Here is a 19,454-nt window from a genome sequence, read left to right on the forward strand (position 1 = left end):
CGAGACCAGACACAGCAAATCATAGAGAGCAGTCAACCGTTACTATTTCGGTTCTCGAAACGCAATGAATCAGCCCGCATCCGAGGCCGTCAATTGCTATACATGGCTTCTCACATAGCGCTGTTGCCCCTCAATGTGCCCCCGCCTTCAAAGCAGCATAAGCTGGACTGCAAGATCCGGGAGGTTCATTGCAAGGCTGCTAACCCTCACTTAATGCTGATCCTCGACATGCCGCCAGGATGACAGACGGAGGAGCTGCGGAAAGATGAACGGCAGCAGACACAGTCGGGGAAGGAGAGGGAGAAAATGATGGCAAGGGCTTTGGGGAAACGAGAGAAGAACATTCACGACAATCAAAAGGCCGCCGAGCTAGAGCTTGAAATAGTAAACAATATCTGGTTGTAGATTGGTCACTTTCACTCTCTTTGACGTCTTGACTCTGGAATAACAGTCACATGTCGATATCACCACTAACAGGACCCCTTGCTGCCTCATAACCCGTTTTGGCCCCCAATCAAGCGGAAGTTCACCAACTTCTTGTGGCGAAGGTACATCCAGCTCAATACATGATTTTCCATGCTTTCGCTCTTGCGCGCCGGCAGCGGTCATTTCCATACTACATCTATTTACATAATACCCTTAACATTCATTTTCACGCATGTTGCTACGTCAAACAAACGGAAATACGCTGAAGGTATAACGCACACCGCTACCTATACATACCTACACATACTGCACCTCAGAGCATCTCCAACCGCCATTGCTCTTAAGGCAAAACAACTCCGCTACTCTCAAGGCGCACACATGCCTGCATAATGTGTCCATCTACATATGACACGTATGTCATAGCCATCTTCCAGACATAAAACATGACTTAATACACCCAGTCTTTCCCCCATTCCTTCTCAAGCTCTTCCTACCGTGAGTCGAATGACTACTTGATCCGCCGAGAAAGAGACTGCTCTTGCACGCTTGCGGCCAAATACACCACAGTACATCGACAATAGACAAGATATTCCTCGACTTCTGTGGGCTCAGAGGAACACGCAAGAAACACGCCCTTCGAGGACTCTGAATATGCGCTGCGTGGAAGCTTACATGTCATAACGGCTGTATAACATGCCCTGTTCTGGAGATGCGTGGCCGCAATCCGCCTGGTGGCTCAGCTAGGGCCAATCCTTCAGAGTTGCAAGTCGCGCCATTAGACCGAGTGCTTTCCCGAAATCGTGATTTGAAGCTGGAGTCTATTCCAGATGTACCTTACCATCAGACTCACGATTGATCGAGAAGGCAACGTGAAGGTGGAACGGCTCCGCTGACGAGTATCCATAGCCATTCCACTTTCATCACTGTTTGACTTCGCTATTAGAGGCGATTCCCGAGTAGCCTGGATCACGGGCGGCGAGGATGAATAGTTTGAATGGAGCTAATACAATAGTTTCAATAAGTAGATGCATAGGTTCCGACAAAGTAGCCATGATGTTCGATGACGATCAGAATCGAGTATTTCAGACGTTGCTGGACGATGGATGGAAGAGGTCCTATAAATGTACAAAGTGCCTTACCTTGAAGGTACTGTGAGTGAAGTACTTCGCCAGCTGCAATTTGATTGGCCATGAATGCAGACTTCAAAGCTCAGGCTCCGATAAGATAACGATAGTAGCGATAAGCTTCCCATCACATGTATTCCAAGCTTCATCCTCTTCATCCTCCACCTCTCCTACATACCTACTTCTTCATACCAATTCTTCCCTAACCCTTGATCAACTCCCACATCATCTGAGCTTTTACCTACGACTATCACAATTTCCCTCCGCTCGACACGCATCCTGATTCGCCATCGTCCACCCGCTAAAGCCCAATCCACCGCCCTCCTCCCTCCCATCATGGCGCTCTCCCCCGTCGTGACAACCACCTCCTCCGCTCCTTCAAATCAGACGCTCGACAATGTCCAGACATTACGAACCGTCTCCTCGCCTCTCAAGAACCTCGCATCCGGCTCCGGTCAGACCTCAAGCAATGGAACCCCGAAACCCGGCCTCGCACCACCAGCAGCACCAGCAGCAGCAGCGCCGCCAACAAACCAAACGACGCTGGCCCCGACGCTGGACCTCGCCGAGCAGATGAACGAGGAGGAGAAGCGCAAGTACGTCAAGGGTAAGAAGCTCGGCGAGGGCACCTACGCCATCGTCTTCCTGGGCCACCTGCGCTCCAGCCCGTCGACGCGCGTCGCCATCAAGAAGATCAAGGTCCAGAAAGAATACACCGAGGGCATGGCGCCCGACGCGGTGCGCGAGCTCAAGCACCTGCAGGAGCTGCAGCACCCCAACATCATCTCGCTGCTCTCCGTCTTCTCGTCCAAGGACCAGAACCTCAACCTGGTGCTCGAGTACCTCCCGCTCGGCGACCTCGAGATGCTCATCCGCGACACGGACAACGTGCGCTACGGCGCCGCCGACATCAAGGCCTGGATGGGCATGCTCACCCGCGCCGTCTGGTTCTGCCACGAGAACTTTGTCCTGCACCGCGACATCAAGCCCAACAACCTGCTCATCGCCGCCGACGGCGAGGTCAAGCTGGCCGACTTCGGCCTCGCCCGCAGCTTCGCCGACCCCCATCGCCACATGACGTCCAACGTCATCACGCGCTGGTACCGGCCCCCCGAGCTCCTCTTCGGCGCGCGCTACTACAGCGGCGCCGTCGACGTCTGGTCCGTCGGCACCGTCTTCGCCGAGCTCGTCCTGCGCGCCCCCTACATGCCCGGCAACAACGAGCTCGACCAGATCAAGCTCATCTGCGAGAACATCGGCACGCCCACCGAGGACAACTGGCCCGGCGTCACCCGCCTGCCCGAGTACACCGTCCCCGGCCAGCACCCCACGCGCGGCCGCGACTGGTACGAGATGCGCTTCGGCGTCGTCGGCACCGACGGCGTCGACCTGCTCATCCGCACCCTCGCCCTCAACCCGCAGAAGCGCATCACCGCCCGCGAGATGCTGCAGCACCGCTGGTGGCACTCGGAGCCCAAGCCCACCCGCAAGGACGACCTGCCCCGCAAGGACAGCGGCGCCGGCGAGGACAAGATGGGCGGCGACCTCAAGCGCCGTCCCGGTGTCGTGGCCGACGACGACAGGGGTGCCAAGGTGGCTCGTAAGCTAGACTTTGGGCAGCGGTAGATCCTAGGTATTTCTTCTCTTCATGGGGTGGTTTTTCGTATTGCATATTGCATCTTTGCATCTCTCCGTTTCTTCCTTTCCTATACTATCTGAGGCCTATCATCTTTGTTCTCTGTTAAAGGAAAAGAGGCGTTTATTATCACATCTTAATCTGGATAATGTACATTCATACCACAACGATCACAAAGTTCAGCTCTTGAACTGAAATCCGCGGCCCATGGATTCAGGGTCAAATAGCTGCTATATACTAAGGACAACAAAATCTGCTTTCACATCTTCATCATCTTGCTGTACATACAAAGGCAGTGTATATATGTATATATAAATCTCTATCCATATCATTTGTGCCATCTAGACACGCTTTCGATCCAAAACATCCGCTTCCCTTTTATTTTCTGTTCACACCTTCTTCAACTCCTCCTCTTATTCATCCCGTCGTAGAAAACAACATTCGTGTCGTTCATGGCTCGCATTATTCATCAACTCGTTCATGATTCCGCATCCAATCTCAACAGGCCCCCCCTGAAAGTGGCCTAAGATCTCAACCCCCCTTTACATGACCATGCAGTCCATGCCGTACATGGCCCTCTCGACGCTCCTCCTCACCTGATACCAGTCCGCCCTCCGCTGCGCATACTCGTACACCTCCTCGGCACGGAACACGCCGCCGAAACGGTCGCCGTCCGCAATGACCGTGGCCATTTCCTTGGCGTGACCCGGGTCGATGAGGTAAATCTGGCTCAGCTCGCGCAGCGCCCCAAAGTACGGCAGCACGTCCTGGTTCCGCAGCGACCGCACGTAGTCCGAGTACAGGTTCATGTCGGCAATCAGCTTGACGGCGCCGTCGGTGCTGATGCGCTGCCGCTTGAGGTGCTTGCATATCGCCGTGAACAGCCGCTGGCCGACTTCGCCGTTGAAGACGTCGAGCATCGACTTCTCCGTCGTGCCCACCAGCATGTTGGTATGAGATCTGACTAGGTCAACGATGCGGCGAGCCGTTTGCGTCGGCCCAATGTCCAGTTCCGCCATGGATCCGATTGTCGTTCGTTTGGATAGTCGGTTATTCGCATCATCCGCAGGTGTGCGGGGGGTGGGGTTGTAGTCCGTAGGCTGCTGCAGGGTTCCCTGGAGATACTCAACCTCGTCCATGAGCACGTCGATGCCCTTGTTCAGGCCCGCCGCCACGCTCTCGTCCAGCATCTGCTCAAACTTCTTCTTGGCCAGGCCAGCAGGATCCAGGAAGTCGTTCTTGTCCGAAATCTTGGGCGTTACGAGCTGCTGCTCGTAGAAAACGTCAATCATCTGAGATATGAGGTCACCAACGTTGACCAACTCGATGAACATGACCAGCGGCGCCACTCCTTTTTGGTCGTGGTCGCTGACTTCTCTCGGGTTGTAATGCGATAGATGGTCTACAGCCATGTCGAACCCAAGCTTGACGTGCCTCTGTCCAAGAATGCGAACGAGCGCAATGAATATGTTGGCACATTGCTCTCGAGCTTCTCCACCAACCTGTCCGCCCAAGGGAATGAGCACCGCAGCACGCCCAAGACTTCCCTTGGCCTTGTGCACCAAATCTAGGGCTACCTCGATGCTGAACAGAGACTTGATGCCCTCCAGCTTCGAGGCAATGATGGCTGCCTTGGCCGCAAGCTCATCAGTCGGAGCTTTAGCCCCAGGCATCGGACTGCTGCCCCGTGCCTGGATCTCGTTGCCCCCCAGCCCGGGAGTCTGCGGCCGAGAAGACTGGGGAGTCAACGCGGCTGACCCATTCGCAGTGACCGCAGGAGACGATGTCGGCTTCGTGGTTGCAAACGGCGAACCAATGGGGAAGTTTGGGAGAACCGTGACAGGCATCATGATGACTTTTTTGAAAGAGCTGAGGAAGTCATTCTTTTCGGCAGAACGATTGATGTTGGACATGTAAAAGGACTCCAGTGACGAGTCTTGTTCGGAAAGCTTCTTCTCCCATTGTGACACCTCGATTTCTGCCTGTTTGGTGAAGTAATCCAGCTCTTCCTGCAGGTACAAATCGAGATGGGGCTCAAAGACTTTCAAGGTCAGCTGCTTGGCACGCTCAGCCATGTTTTCTTCCTCCGATCCCTTGGGGGGTGTGAGCGATTCGAAGAACCTCATTGTCTGCTCGAATATGCCGGAAACAGCCTTGAGATAGGAGAGAATACTGCGCTCGTGTGCCTCGTCAAACAGGGGCGTTGTGTATTCGGCAATTATATCCTCCGCCACCTTTTCAGCGAGACCCCAGAATACAACGGCTGGTTTGGGGAAAATTCGTTCCAAGATGTTGGCCTGCTCGTTGACCTTGATGAGGACATGCTCAAAGAAGCGCCGCGATGGCTCCAGCGTCACGTCGTCTGTTGGGGCTTGGTTAAGGCAGTCCATGGGGTTATGCATCAGCTCACGATCGTTGAAGAGGGGATGCTTCTGTATAAAGAGCTCGATGCCAGTCTTGGCCCCGTTGAGCGTGTGCAACACGTGGGCATATCGACGCATCCGCCCATCCACGTCCCAAAATTCGTAGCCTTGCTCAAACTCCCGCAGCACAGCGGCCTCAAAGATGTTCATCATGGTATTCAGCTTCGCATCTCTGACCGCCCAGCCCTCAGCCCAATCGCTGCCGGCAAATCTGTGCAAGTTGGCCAGCATCTGTGCCTGCTGCTCGGGGTCAATGAAAGCCTTGAAGACAATTGGATCCGTGTGCGACTTGGCCTTGACAAGGTCGAAGTAGAAGGGCGCAAGAGCCTTGTATATCTTGCCGTATTCCTGTCTCGCCCCGCCCCTGATGCTCTTGACGCGCTTGAATACGTCGAGATACGCCGCAGGGTCCTCTGCAGGATCGCTTGTGCCAATCGCCATGGTCTCGAAGCCATCCGCCAGTTGGGAAATGGGCCGCTGCCGGCGCTGCTGCTCGATCGTGGCATCGAATATGGTGGCCGATGAGACTGCGTTGGACTTGCCGGACCCGTCGCTGGACTGATGGGCCGCCGCCGCTGCAGCAGCAGCTTCTCGCCTGCGCCGGAGCGCCTCCTCGAACCTCTGCCTCGCCTCCCGCTCGTCCCAGCATCCCATGCTCTTCAGCCGTGACACCCAGCGAGTGTCGTCGTACACCATCTCCTGGAAGCGACGGCACACGCGTGCAGCGCGCATCTGATCGGCCACGGGCAGGTAGTTGAGGATCGTCACCATGATTTCTGCCAAACAACGCAACCGTTCGTCAGCTTACCATTCGAGTCCCCCAAACAAGAAGAACGATCATGCAGCCCAAGCGGACATTAAGCAACAATCACGGCACAGACTTACCTGCTGGGAGCCTGGCCCGCGCATCCAGCATCTCGGAGGCCTTGAGGGCTCCCAAGATGCTGCCTCGAGCCCGAGGCCCAGAGCCGCCGGGCCGGTACATGGCTGGCGATTATCGGTGCACCCGTCGATGAGGCTTGCCTGAGCTGTTCATGCAAAAGTCGGGGTTACGCACGACACCATCGGCGTTTCTCTGGCTATGTGTCTTCAGGCGAGACGAGGCGCATCGTCGTGATGTTTCTGCTTTGGAGGCGAGAAGGATCGTGTTGTTTTGGAGTTGTTGAAGAGCGGCAGCTGTAAGGAAAGGAAGTAGTACGAAGTAAGAGGTGTGTCGTATTCGGCAAGGAAGCTAAAGCATCGCGGGTGGGGGGGAAATGGCGGGCTGGATTTCACCGAGCTTTTCTGCAGGTACCTCAACACCAAGGCGCTTAGGGGGGATACCTGATGTGCTAATAGGTACGAACCTGAGAGCAACACAACTGAGAAACGTTCTGCATTAGGCACAAGAGGCTACTACTTAGGTATTTACACCATTAACCGTTCGAAGTGGTCAAGGAGTCAGTTGCTATAGGAAGATAAGTGTAATTTAATCTATGTACTTATTGATGCCTCTATATCAGATGCCTTTGACATGCGAGTCTAAACTGAGGAAGAACTTGGTCGCCAGGGGCATGAGAAGGGTAGGTGATAGGTAAAAGGTTACAAGGGAAGAAACAAAGAGGGTAAGAGAGTATGGTATATCTAGACGTCTGCAGTCCTTCTGTACTTTTCCAACACTCCAGTCACCATGCGGATGAAAGGGCACGCCTCTAATCCAGAAACGTGAACAGGTGGGTGTGCAAAACGTTCATTGCCCTTGTGGCATCGCGGGCGTCAATGACACAAGATATGTTAATCTCGCTCGCTCCTAGAAGGCAGAAAATCACAAGCGTCAGTCTCCTGGCAGAACGAGAATCGACGCAGTTTCCTTTTCAGGTCTCTCCGGCTTACCTTGGGAAATCATCTCAAGATTGATATTGTGCTCTCCAAGCGTCGAAAACATGCGTCCAGCAACGCCCACCATGTTCTTCATGTCTGCGCCAACCAGGCTGAGAATGGCCATGTCCGTCAGGATGCTGACATCACCGCACTCCTCCAAGTTCCGCGTGGCTGTCTCAAACGCCTCAGACCGGATGCCGTCGGCATGAATGGCCAGGGAGACGTGCACCTCGCTCGTGGAGATGAGGTCGACGGAAATGGACTGCTTGTCGAGGATGGAAAACACCCGCGCAAAGAATCCGTGCGAGATGGATCTCTTGTTGGAGTGGACGTTGATGACGCTGATCTGGTCCTTGATCGTGACGGCGGTCGGACGCTTGGGGCTCTTGGGACTCCCGTCGGCCCTTTGCGAGGGCCGCGATCGGTGGATTTTCTCTCCCGGCGACAGCACCGGGTCCGGTACCACCAGCGTGCCATTGCCGCGCGGGTTCTTGACGTTCTTGATGCGGATGGGAATCGGCGGGTGAGCCCGGATGACCTGGTCCATGGTGAGGTGGTGGATGACCTCGGAGCCGTAAAATGTCAGCTCGGCAGCCTCCGACGGCGTGATGGACCCCAGCAGCCGAGCGGTAGGCACCTTTGACGGGTCGGCCGTGAAGATGCCGTCGACCTCTTTCCAGATCTGCAGCTCCAGGGCGCTCAATCCCACCGCGCACAAGGCCGCGCAAAGATCCGTGTAGCCGCGGCCGATGTCTCCATCAATCAGGCTGCCGGGGACGTTTCCGAAGAAGCCCGTGACGACGGGAACCCGGTTCTCGCATGCGGCCAGCTTCTTGGCGAATCTACTTACTGCCAGCTTGTAGAAGCCGGCATCCAGTGACGGAGAAGGGGTGTCGCTGTGCAAGACATCGGACAGGTCAACGTATTCTGCTTCGACTCCCTGAACACGAGCAACAAGGAGGATTAAATCAAGGCGTTAGCAACCTGTCACCAGTGCACACAAGTGGTGCCCTTCCCGGGCCGTTCTCAAAGATGGGGAGCAAACGCACAGAATCCTGCAGCAACGTGGTCATAAACAAGCAGCTGAGCTTCTCGCCAAAGCTGATGACGCGGTCCTTTGATCTTGAGTTGACCTCGAGGTTGAATCTCTTGGTGGCCCTGATGTACTCAATCAACTCTTGGCATTGTTCCTTGAGCTTGACAATGAGGGCCGCTCTCAACGCCTGGTCCTTGACAAACGTCTCGGAGGCGGCGACGTGGTCGTTGCAGACATCTTGAATGAGTCCCGCGGCCTGCTCAATCAGCTCGTGCTGCTTCTCCTCGGAGCTGATGGGCGTAGCAATGTTTTTTAACTTGTTGAAGACAGCCAGCAGCCTGGACGACGACAAAAAGTGAGCATGCCGCTTCGAGAGATGTAACCTAGAGCGGATGAGGCTTACCGACTGGTGGTGCCCTCGGCTTTCTTGCCCGTGCTGCGGGCAGAACAAACGACGACGACTCGGTTTTTCTCAAGACTGGCCCTGTACGCAGTTTCATGGTGAGTTGTGAGCTCATGCATGGCTTTTACGATGACTCATATGCCTCGTTTCCTTAAGCTGAGATTCAACCCCAACAGAGTGACTAACCTGACGATATCACGAGCAATCTGTCCCAATGCCACGCCATCAGCACTCAATTTCTCGCATAGAATAAGATGAAAATGATAAACAATGGAAAATACAAGACATCTTCACTCACCTTATCTGGAAATTTCCCTACACTCGTGCCGCCAAACTTCTGCACCAACCACCCCTTCTCGGACGAGTTGTCACATGCTGAGCTGCCCATGGCGATGTTTTTGTGAGGATGACGATGACTTTGCTGCGAAAGGAGAGCGATCTCGGAATCGCGGGGGAGGGACGAATTCGAGATGGAGTCTGACTACTCAATTGAACGGGGACGGTCGAGATGCGCTCCACCGGCCGCTGAGCGGTTTCGTTCCCGGTCCAATTGCCTCAGCTGCCGTTCGTTGCACGAGTAAGTACGCAGAGGCTCTCTGTCCCGGCCAATTGAGTCGTGGGTGAGGAATCCCTTCTTTTGGGGAAAGATGCTGTGAAAGTGATGACGAAGAGGAAGAAGAAGAGGAGGAGGAAGTAAGAAGCAGAAAGGATAGGATGAGGCTGGATTGGTCCAAAAAGCAAGGAGAGGGAAACAAGGCTGCAAGGGCAATGAAAATCGGCAAGGCGACGAAAAGGACAGGATGGCTCAGCTACCTTAATAAGGCGATCCAATGGCCTGTTGAGTCTCCGATGAACCGAACCAGAAAAGAGTCAGAATTTAAGTGGAGGGCCGATTTGGTTCAGCGCCCGATTCATTGGCCCCAACTGTAATATCGTGGCGCAAGGCCGAACAACGGCGGCGAAAACCCGTCCTTCTCCAGTTTTTTATTTTTTTCTATTTCTTATTTGCCTTACTCTTCTATTCTCTTCCTTCTTTCTTATCTAGACTACATGCTAACGTAATACTCGTTCGCCCAAAGGGTGGTTGCTGAGACTCAATGTTCCCTTCGTGGCTGAGGCGTAGGGTAGGGAGGCATCGTTAGTCTGGCAGCCTCAAAGTCAAGGGAGCGGATAGCCTCTTCACACTTCGTGGCGGCTGACCTACCTTAATGGACGGAAAAGGGCAGTAGTAGTATCAAGTCTCAGTATTTCCATGGCACGTCGGGCTTCCAAGACCATCGAGACTCAAGTCCCGATTGCGGCCCTTGATCTTCAAAACCAACTTCCAATGCATTTATTCCTCGATTAATCTCTCTACCTTGTCAGCAGGATATATTGCTCGTCCTCTCTCCCACTTCTCTCTTCCTCTCCTATCACTACCTTGATAATCCCACGTAAAATGTAGCATCCCCTCTTGCCCAAGCCAGCCACTGCTGCCGTGATATCAAAATAAAAAAGAACAAGCTTGACAAAAAAAGCACCTGTGGCACGGTGCCCAAACTCTCTGCGTCCGGACAAACAAAGTGCTGAATACGTCGTACACCCTATCCAGTGATTGCCAACACCCGTCTATTCCAACGCGCCTTGTTCCATGGTCCTTCCCCCTCCCGTTGATGATAGAAACGCGAACTAAAAGAGGAATAAAACCCGCGGAACACAGAGCTACCGCAAGGCCCCTGAAACATGCATATATAACAAGAAGAAAAGATAAGGGATGAGGGGCAAAAAGTAAGGGGAGCAAAATGGAAAAAGAAAAGAGGAAGAAAAAAGTAGAAAAAACCCAGTCTCGCCGTCGGAAACCATCCGTGCGGGAGTCTTTTGATATAGTCCAGATGTCGTGTCGTCGTCCATTCGTCCGATCATCACAGTGATTATCCGTCTCCTATAGCAGTGAGTCCTCTTTGGTCGAATTGACTCTAACGTCGACCAGAGAAGCCCATCACTTGATCCGCATCGCTCTCCGTTCCCCTCTCCGCTCCTCTCCTCTATCTCCTTCTGGACCAGTGCATCTACACAAGAGAGATTTGACGCATCTTGTAGTTGAGCGCCATCATCGACACAAGATCTTCACAGACTTGCGCCAGCTGTCAGCTCCAGCCCCTGGCTCTCTGCTCCGGCAAAAGTGAACTTGTCCATAGGAAAATCTTCCTCGGGTGTCCGAATGCCTATGCCGCTATCATCGTGAGTATCGGTAGTCACCGGCGCTGGGTTGGTGCTGCTCGGCGGTGGGAATGGCGCCCGGCCAGGCTGCGTGTGTGATACGTTCACGTCATCGCTGCCGCTGCTGTATCGCGAGACCTGTCTGCTCGTTGCTTTGCTGGGGACCTGGGACGGGCGTTCTGCTGCCGGCAGCGGTGGCCTGGCACCTTCTTTCATGAACCCGCCTTGCTCGGCCAGGAAGCACGTCATTTCGTCCACCCACGTCTTCGTCACCCACCAAGAGCCAAAGCTTTTACCTTGGGCCAGTGTGAGGTCCCGCATGACGGCGGTTCCGACTCTCTCGACGCACCACACGATATCCGCATGCGATGCGTAAGGGAATTTCCCGGGCAGGCTCTGGAGGAAGTTGACCCATCTGTCCAGGACGTTCTGGCCCGATGTGTCAGCACCACCATCGCCATCCGACTGGCGACCGCTCCGAGTGACTACATCCCCATAGATTGTCAGGCATTCCACCTCCCAGGGCACATTTGCCGGGTCTAGCAAATCTCTAATTTCCGTCACCAGGAGGTTGACGACGTCGTCCATGCCGCGGGTTGGGACGCTCTCCGCAATCTTGCGCGCCCGAATCATGGTGATCCAATCCACATACATCTGGTCGCGATTGGCCGGGTTCGAGAGCATGTTGGCGGCGGCATGTGCCGTCAGGTTAACCCGCAGGGCACGGTCCAGCAGGCCTGCGAAGATGGCGGCCGGCGACTCCTTGGCCGCAATGACATGCTGTGGCTGGCCTTGGAACGACTCCCGAATATGAGGCACCAGCCTCTCGGAAATGTTGCGGAGCGTGTCAAGAACTGGCTTGGGGACAACCTGAAGCGTCAAGCCAGAGACGATGCGCATCATGCGTTGATATAGAGCAATGTCGCATCCCTCGATCCACGGGGCAAGGGCGGGATTTCCAAACAGCTTCTGGACGGGCATGGTGAGTGTGCCCTGGAAAGAGGTGTAGAGGTGGAAGAAGGTCTTTTCGCGGCAGTATCGAATGCACTCTACCAGGGACGTGCAGTGGGATCGGTACAGGGCGGACAACGATTTGGCCGCATCCGGGTCGGTGCCATGGGGAAGGTAGGACTCGATCGGAGGCAAGGCAATCGGTTCGGATTGTTCGAACGCTGTCTCATCAGGGGGCGGAAATGCCAACTGAAGCGGCGTCTTGCTGGATGTGGCGTGGAGGTCGTTGATGTTGCTGAGGTCGGGATGGTTATACAGGCTGTGGGATCTACCTGATGCCTTGGTGGTCGCGCTGCTGGGTTGGGCTGTCTGAGACGAGGGCTGTGCATCCCGCTGAGTGTTACTCTCGGGCTGGGTCGGGACACTGAACCCAGGTCAGTATAAGAGTCAGGATACAAGACGGAAGAACGTTTGATGGCCAGTGTCCATTGACTCACCTGAGGCTGGGAGGAAAGCTTGTCGCTTCTGGGAGCGCTCGCGGGGGCTGCGGCTGAGGTTCTTTCGCCTCCGGCTGATCCTCAGCGAGAGAGAAGTTAACGTAGTGGTATTTTGATTCGCCTCGGACACCAAGACGGCGTGTCTTGAGGCCAGGAAACAGAACCCTGACCAGCTTTCCAAAACTTGCCGGGTTCAAGACTGTGATCCTTTCAGTGGCGCATCGTGAAGCATAGTTGGCGTATACCCGGCCCCGGGGAACGGAGCCTTTGCCCTTGGAGCAGACTGAATTGATCCTAAACAAGAACGTTAGAATCAGAAATTTCCATATACGAAGCGGCAGACGGGCACATACCATAGCATGGCAAAGACCTGGCGAGTGCGTTCCGAATTGGGCCCTCGCTCATTTCCATGCAGTTCACGTGCCACGTCCTGCAGACTGCGATGCCGGTTGGTGCTGTACAGGTGCCGCATTTCCAGCTCGTTGTTTGCACTAGATCTCGCAGTGGACTTGACGGCCCCGGCAGCTCCCGTCATGGAGTCGCCATCCTCGTTGGAGTCGCGATCCAGCATTTGGCTGTCCCCCTCGGTAAAGCTCGCATTGGCGCCGCCGTACTGCTCGGCAGGCAGCGGATGCCTCGCCATTGCGTGGTGCTGCTGGTACTGCATGTGATGGGCCATGGAAGGCCCCATGGATCCGTCCATGGCGAAGTCTTGGTTCGACGACTGCATGTGGGTCGCCGCCTGCAGTATCATGTCCTCAGGGGACAATTGCGGTGCGGCACTCATGTCCTTGCTATGGCCGTGGTGCTCGCTCGGGATCCATTGGCCGCCGTAGAGAGTCGACGCCTCGGCGAAGGCGGCCTGGTCCAGGTTGGGCTGGGTGCCAGCGCTGTGAATCGACGTTGTGGAAGCGCGGGAGACTGGCCGCTTCCTGGACTTGGTCGCCGCGCGTGTCGCTGAATTGTCTGCAGGAGAGGGGAGAGCAGTTAGTCAGTTGAGTCGCCAACGCCGTCACGGCGGCAATTGCACACAGGCTGATCGGGGCCTACCCTGCTCCATGCTTAGAGCCGTTGTCGCGGTCGGGTTGGAAGGGGTGCGAGGTTGACAGCAGAGGGCGGCTGGCTAGACAACAAACATTGGCTGTGAGAGGGAGACACCGAGCAGGTCAAGTTGGCGGCCCCCGGATCTCGCCGCGACCTGACGCGAGCAAGGGTGGGAAAAAAAAGACGTGGAGTCGATCTGGAGGAAGCAGCGATGCAGGCGACTCGCACAGGAGCTGCACGGGCAATTCCTCAGGATGCGCGCGGCTGACGGTTGATGCTGGCCGTCTTTATGCTGCGGCTGTTGTTGTGATTTGATTTTCTGTTGCGAGGCCAACGAGAGGAGAGGAGCGGATAAGGCAGTAGGTCGACAGACGGGCAGGCGCAGGTGACCCCAACTGGGCAAGAACCCAAACAAGGCAAGGCCTTCCTTGGAAGCCAAACAAACCTAAAAAACGGCAGGCAGAGAATAACAAACTTTGCCGGCATTAGGTAAGCAGGCTTGCGCACTAATTAGGTGGAATTCCAGTGGCAGCGGTGGACGAGGCCAAGGGCGGGGCAACAACAGCGAGAACAACAGTGAGGAACAACAGTGGACTTGAGCTACAGTGCTTGGTCTTGTTGTCGTTACTGTGCCCTGATCAAGGTGCGGAATACCGATCCAATGAGTCCCGACTCTTATAAGATGCCGGGGTACTACACCAGGTGAAAGGCATCCCTCATGGTTACTATACTCCCCTGACGCCGCATGAGATGGAGGAGGCGACAGTGATTCCAGACGATGAGAGAAATCGCGTATCGAATCAATTCACCAACATGAGTCGGTGCCATCTTCCGCTCACTTCCGTCATTGGAGAGCTGAGAATCTCCAGAAGCACTGAATTATCCATACATTGAGAACTCGAGACGGGGCAGGTATACTAGTAGTAGGTTGTATTCGCAAGATGACTTGTAGGCAACATCATGTACAACCCGCAGAAAGGCATCACACATTCACATGCCGCATCTAACCCGAGAGCCTGTCAGATTCTCCCTCGCAGCTCATAAACACCTGGGCTGCCAACACCTCAATCACTTCCAGCTGTCGACGTCCAAGTCCAGGGTACGGGTCCCTCGCAGTAGTGCGGAGTAGTCCACACGTACAGCAGACACTGCCTCGATCCAACGCCGCAGCTGCCGAGCGCTTCTCCGCTGGGCCGCGCCGAGTAGTGTGTACACGTCGTCTACCTCCTGTCTACGCGCTCGAGCTCAGCACGCTCGGCAGGCTGCTCCGCCGAGCTCCATCTCGCTGCGTTATCTGCTGGCTCGCCGTCTTCCATTGGCCTTTGGCTGCCAGTGGGAATGCCCGTCCAGCCCGTATTCTCCAGCTGTCGCATTTTCCCCTCCGCCCCGACAGCAAGCAGCGCCGCAGTATACCCGGCTGCGTATCTCGGCGACGTCATGTACCTCCTTGTTAGCTGCGGCCCTGCCGCCCGACCGAGTACCTTGCCGGACTGCCGCGACCTGGGCGCTACCACAGCTGCGGCCCAGCGTCATAACGGGCCAAGTCCCTCGCCAAGTGCAACCTGTTACTTCCACAAGCCCCAAGCCGCTGACGCTATTTGCCAGAGCTTCTTAAAGCTGGGCTCAATCTCTTGATACCATCATCCGCTTCCACTCTTCCATCCGCCCTGATTTTATTACCAGAAGAAAAATCTTTGCTCCTACAGTTTCGCTCGCCTTTGCGACATCTCTTTAGCGCTACTACTCAGTACATCTTCATCTGCAACCCGCCCTTTTCCCGACCTTGTGCCCTTTTTACCCGCGGGGACAATCTCGCCGCCGTCGCAAGAATCACCACAGCCGCGCAACTCTACGCATTCTAGCCTCGCTCTAGATCAAAATGGCGTCCGCCCAGGCAAAGGCTCAGGACTATTTGAGCGTCCTTGACAAGGAGGTTCGTCTTGTCGCGTGTCCACGGTCACCGCCGCCCGCTTGAATTGAGCCCTGCGTTGCTGACTGAGGAAATGCACAGCTCTCCAAATACCCCGCCCTGAACAACCTCGAGAAGCAGCTCGGCGTCCCCAAGGCCTATGCCGTCATCGGCTTCGCTGCTCTCTACTTCTTCCTCATCATTTTCAACATTGGCGGCCAGCTCCTCACAAACTTTGCGGGCTTCGTCGTTCCTGGCTACTACTCTCTGGGCGCCCTGTTTTCCCAGTCTAAGGAAGATGACACCCAGTGGCTGACTGTGAGCTTCGCCTCCCATTGCGTTCTACGCAAACCAGAGACATCGTGACAGCTAACCCCCCCTTTAGTACTGGGTTGTTTTTGCCTTCTTCACCGTTGTTGAGGGCTTCTTCAGCATTGTTTACTGGTTCCCCTTCTACTTTGTCTTCAAGTTCATCTTCCTGCTCTGGCTGGCTCTTCCCACTTTCCGGTAAGCTTCCTACCCCAGAGGACAGGTTTTATCAAGAATGAGGCATCTAATTTTCCATTTCGCGCAGTGGCGCTGAGGTCGTTTTCCGATCCTTCCTTGCTCCCACTCTCGGCCGATACTTCCAGGGCCCCGGCACTTCCGCTGGTCTCCGCTCCAAGACTGATGCCTTTGACAAGACTCAGTAAATGGAGCTGGCCGAGCAGCTTCCTGGTCGCAAACGCTGAACCACTTGATTACCAAGTCCCGGACCAGGAGCTGTAGACCTTCATGGAAGATACAGCAAACATTGAAACAAACCGATTGTTGGAATAAAATGGGGTAATACGGAATCGCCGGCACGTGCTGGATTTCCGGTGAACAGGACTATTGGAGGGAGGACCAGCGTGGGAACCGGAATTTCGAATAACGTACGTTTGTCTAGAAGGTGTCATGACTGGGAGGATGTTGGACGCAAATGAGATATTGGGCATGAGAACAGAATGACAATGGAAAGATGGACGGTTTCATTCATGAGCTCTGAAGCTCCCGCGTCAATGAAGTGCACGTGGGGATCGCATGACCTCGCGCCACCGTCTGGAACTCTTACATGCTGTGCTCGATTGTGGCGGCTGCTCAATGAATCTCGCCAATGAAGCCCGGTCATCCACTTCAATGTTTTCAAAAGAAGCAGAAGTAATGCTTGAATCCGTCGCATCTCTGTGTCGCGCATCACCATCATACGGTGCAGACAAGAGCCCGGGGTACGAGGTTCGAGCCTACCGGATTACGCATTACGTGGCTGTGCTGATCCGAGCTGCGCCTCTCTCCCTCTCCCTGAAAGCGGCCCCTGCGCCCTTCGATAGCGGCCCGCCAGATAACCGGCAGACGGCGCTCCGTATTATCGTGAAACGCCTAGATTCCCTGACAAACCGTATCCAATCCGACAGCTGCGATCACCAACTGCATTGCTTGATCTTCTTCTCTCCTCATTCTCCTCCTTCATCCTCCCCATCCTTCTTTTTGTGGTCGCATTTAGTATAGCATACACTCGGCCCATCGACATTGACCGTGCGAGATCCGCCATGACATCTCGTGGCCACGGCGCAACCACGATCCAAAGCTAGAACATGCTGCAACTATTCGCAAACCGCCGACGACAAACCCATACCTGAGCCAAAGACAGCGGATGCCCGCACGGCATGCGCATGTGATGCCAACAACGCCATTGCAGTCGCGACTGGTAGCCTCTCTCGCAGGGCTGCCTGTTGTCTGGATGCTCTCCATCCTCCTCTTCGCACCGGCCGCAGCGCTCGCACTCGAGCTCGAATCGCCATCTCTGCTCGACTGGACAAGCCCCGTTACACCTCTGCAGTTGGGCGCCCGATCGCATCCGGTCTACGACCCCGGCTTTGCCTTGTTTGACCGAAGCATAGTCGGGCGGGCTCCCCTGGATGCCACACCACTGCAGAACAATGTCCCGATACCCTTGAATCTGGCGCCGGGCGCCTCTGCCTGCTATGTCGTGCAGAAGAGCGTCATCTTCGGCGGTAGTGGGAGCGCCGGGTCTTCGAGCTCCAGTCGAGAACTAAAGAGGGACGAAGACATGGAGAGGCGGGCCGACGATGACAAACCGTCAAGCGACGACAAGAACGAGGGAGGCGGCAGTCCGACAAAGACGCTCTACCTGTCTGCAAATACCTGCCTTCAACCGTTGTCTTCGCAAGGAGCTTCAGAAGTGCCTCCGCAGCTGCGCATCTACATCTCGACTTCGAGCAAGGATGGATGTCCGGACCCGACCAAGCCTGCGGCCGGAGTCCAATCCAAGGCCTTTGAACAAGGCGCCGTCATGTACGGCCTAAACGCGACGGGAGACGTATACGTGACCGTTCAAGCCCCCAATGTCACGGACAAGTTCCAGGGTATCTATAACTTTGAGATTGCGGCATCGGTTGACGCCTACTATTACCAGTACAGCTCGCAGGCCGGGCAGCTGTTATGGATGGACAGCGATGCCACGTCTGCCTTGCTCCAGACAGCGAGCTTGACGAATGATCGGAGCCAGATTGCGTCCATCATGAAAGGCGCTCCGCAGTACGACCTTTTCGTCCAGGGAACCAAGGCGCCAGTACTCAACGGGCTGATGCGCTCAGTATGTGGGATGAACAACATTGCCCAGATAGCATCTAAGAGATTGGATAACGGGGAAATGAACAACAATGAAGTGGTCCGGACCAAGATGACGGACAAGGGCCCGGGAGGGTGGCCCAGGCAGCAGTTTTATTTCCAGGGACTCAACTCGAGCACCTCATATTACGGCATCCTGGTCAAGCACGGAAACTCAACAACCGGCTCCAAGAGACAAAGCACGGCGGCGATTGGGGGCGGAGGCATCGTGTTTCCGCCCACCGATTTTCAGACTTCGGCAGGTATGTATTCGCTGCATGTGCGATACGATGCCAGGTCAGGCAAGACGATGCATATACTAATCCGTTGCGTGTTCACAGGAACAAACTGCAACCTCATCACCGATCTGGACTTTTGCGAAGACGTGCAGTGGGCGGCTCCCGGAAACAACAAGTACAACAACACGGAGCTGGGCAATCTCTACGACGCGTATGCCAAGGCCATGTACGGCAACTTCCAGAAGGTCATGATGCAGATCCCGTGCGAGGCGCCGTCCACGCAGCGGTATTCGCTGGCGGCTAACTGCGACAACTGCACGACGGCGTACAAACAGTGGCTCTGCGCCGTCGCCATTCCCCGGTGCGAGGACTTTTCGACGGAGAGCAACTATACGATCCCGCGCAACGCCGCCCAAGCCTTTCCCAACGGCACGTTCCTCCCGGACGCGCTGAGAAACGAGCTCATGCAGACGCCGGCCTTCAACACGTCCCGCACCAGCTTCATCGACGAGGTGATTGCGCCGGGCCCGTACAAGGAGATTTTGCCCTGCGCGGATCTCTGCTACGCGGTCGTCCAGGGATGCCCGGCGGCGATGGGCTTTGGATGTCCGCGGTCTGGGAAGCTCGGCTTCAACGTGAGCTATGCGTTGCGGGACCGCAACGGCGGAGCGGTGTCTTGCAACTACCCGGGAGAGCCCAGAACGCAGGTCAGCGCATCGGGAGCGACCACGCCCAGCTTGATGCTCCTCATCGGAGCCTTGGGCCTAGGCTCGATGCTGCTGCTCTGACGGGCACCTGCTGGATTAGACGAAGGTGAAGAAGGAAGAGACAATGAAGAAGCAGAAGAAGGATCAGAAGGGGAAACCCAAGAAAAGGGAGGTTGGTTTAGTCATACCACATACACGGCGTTTTCGGTTCCAGCGTTTATGGGTTTGAAAGGGGCTGATCCCCTTACTCAGCGAGAGTTAAGAGGAGCAAGGCGTTTTATTCGGGCAACATGTCTTGACGTTGTTATGTATCATGAAGGAGGGCACTGGGCCGACTGCGCTTTTTGCGTT

The 19,454-nt window shown here is 55.3% G+C and overlaps 6 protein-coding genes across 6 annotated transcripts; 3 read left to right on the forward strand and 3 right to left on the reverse strand.

Moving 5' to 3' along the window:
• Window positions 1-1,914: 1,914 nt before the first annotated feature.
• Window positions 1,915-3,176, forward strand: BBK36DRAFT_1132566 (protease-like protein; the record flags this gene model as incomplete). The annotated part of the gene is made up of 1 exon (XM_024892032.1): window positions 1,915-3,176. The coding sequence occupies exon 1, from the start codon at window positions 2,124-2,126 to the stop codon at window positions 3,174-3,176; it is 1,053 nt and encodes a 350-aa protein (XP_024746112.1). The 5' UTR covers window positions 1,915-2,123.
• A 552-nt stretch (window positions 3,177-3,728) lies between these two features.
• On the reverse strand, window positions 3,729-6,594 carry BBK36DRAFT_1144338 (F-box protein; the record flags this gene model as incomplete). Its single annotated transcript, XM_024893668.1, has 2 exons — window positions 3,729-6,385; window positions 6,495-6,594. 2 exons carry the CDS (start codon window positions 6,592-6,594, stop codon window positions 3,729-3,731), a joined length of 2,757 nt encoding a protein of 918 aa, XP_024746113.1.
• Window positions 6,595-7,298: 704 nt separating this feature from the next.
• BBK36DRAFT_1136416 (aspartate kinase) lies at window positions 7,299-9,701 on the reverse strand (the record flags this gene model as incomplete). The annotated part of the gene is made up of 8 exons (XM_024892968.1): window positions 9,651-9,701; window positions 9,506-9,527; window positions 9,340-9,473; window positions 9,190-9,300; window positions 8,909-8,989; window positions 8,519-8,843; window positions 7,482-8,409; window positions 7,299-7,398 (listed from the first exon to the last, which is right to left on the reverse strand). Exons 4-8 carry the CDS (start codon window positions 9,294-9,296, stop codon window positions 7,301-7,303), a joined length of 1,539 nt encoding a protein of 512 aa, XP_024746114.1. The 5' UTR covers window positions 9,297-9,300; window positions 9,340-9,473; window positions 9,506-9,527; window positions 9,651-9,701.
• Window positions 9,702-11,014: 1,313 nt separating this feature from the next.
• Window positions 11,015-13,615, reverse strand: BBK36DRAFT_1144340 (hypothetical protein; the record flags this gene model as incomplete). The annotated part of the gene is made up of 4 exons (XM_024893669.1): window positions 11,015-12,482; window positions 12,556-12,849; window positions 12,909-13,521; window positions 13,606-13,615. 4 exons carry the CDS (start codon window positions 13,613-13,615, stop codon window positions 11,015-11,017), a joined length of 2,385 nt encoding a protein of 794 aa, XP_024746115.1.
• Window positions 13,616-15,478: 1,863 nt separating this feature from the next.
• On the forward strand, window positions 15,479-16,200 carry BBK36DRAFT_1128260 (Ca2+ permeable channel; the record flags this gene model as incomplete). The annotated part of the gene is made up of 4 exons (XM_024891594.1): window positions 15,479-15,532; window positions 15,611-15,826; window positions 15,894-16,015; window positions 16,083-16,200. The coding sequence occupies 4 exons, from the start codon at window positions 15,479-15,481 to the stop codon at window positions 16,198-16,200; spliced, it is 510 nt and encodes a 169-aa protein (XP_024746116.1).
• A 1,067-nt stretch (window positions 16,201-17,267) lies between these two features.
• Window positions 17,268-19,184, forward strand: BBK36DRAFT_1127859 (calcium permeable channel; the record flags this gene model as incomplete). Its single annotated transcript, XM_024891562.1, has 2 exons — window positions 17,268-18,420; window positions 18,499-19,184. 2 exons carry the CDS (start codon window positions 17,268-17,270, stop codon window positions 19,182-19,184), a joined length of 1,839 nt encoding a protein of 612 aa, XP_024746117.1.
• Window positions 19,185-19,454: the final 270 nt, after the last annotated feature.

This window comes from Trichoderma citrinoviride (genome assembly GCF_003025115.1).
Source record: "Trichoderma citrinoviride strain TUCIM 6016 unplaced genomic scaffold BBK36scaffold_15, whole genome shotgun sequence".
NCBI lineage: Eukaryota > Fungi > Ascomycota > Sordariomycetes > Hypocreales > Hypocreaceae > Trichoderma > Trichoderma citrinoviride.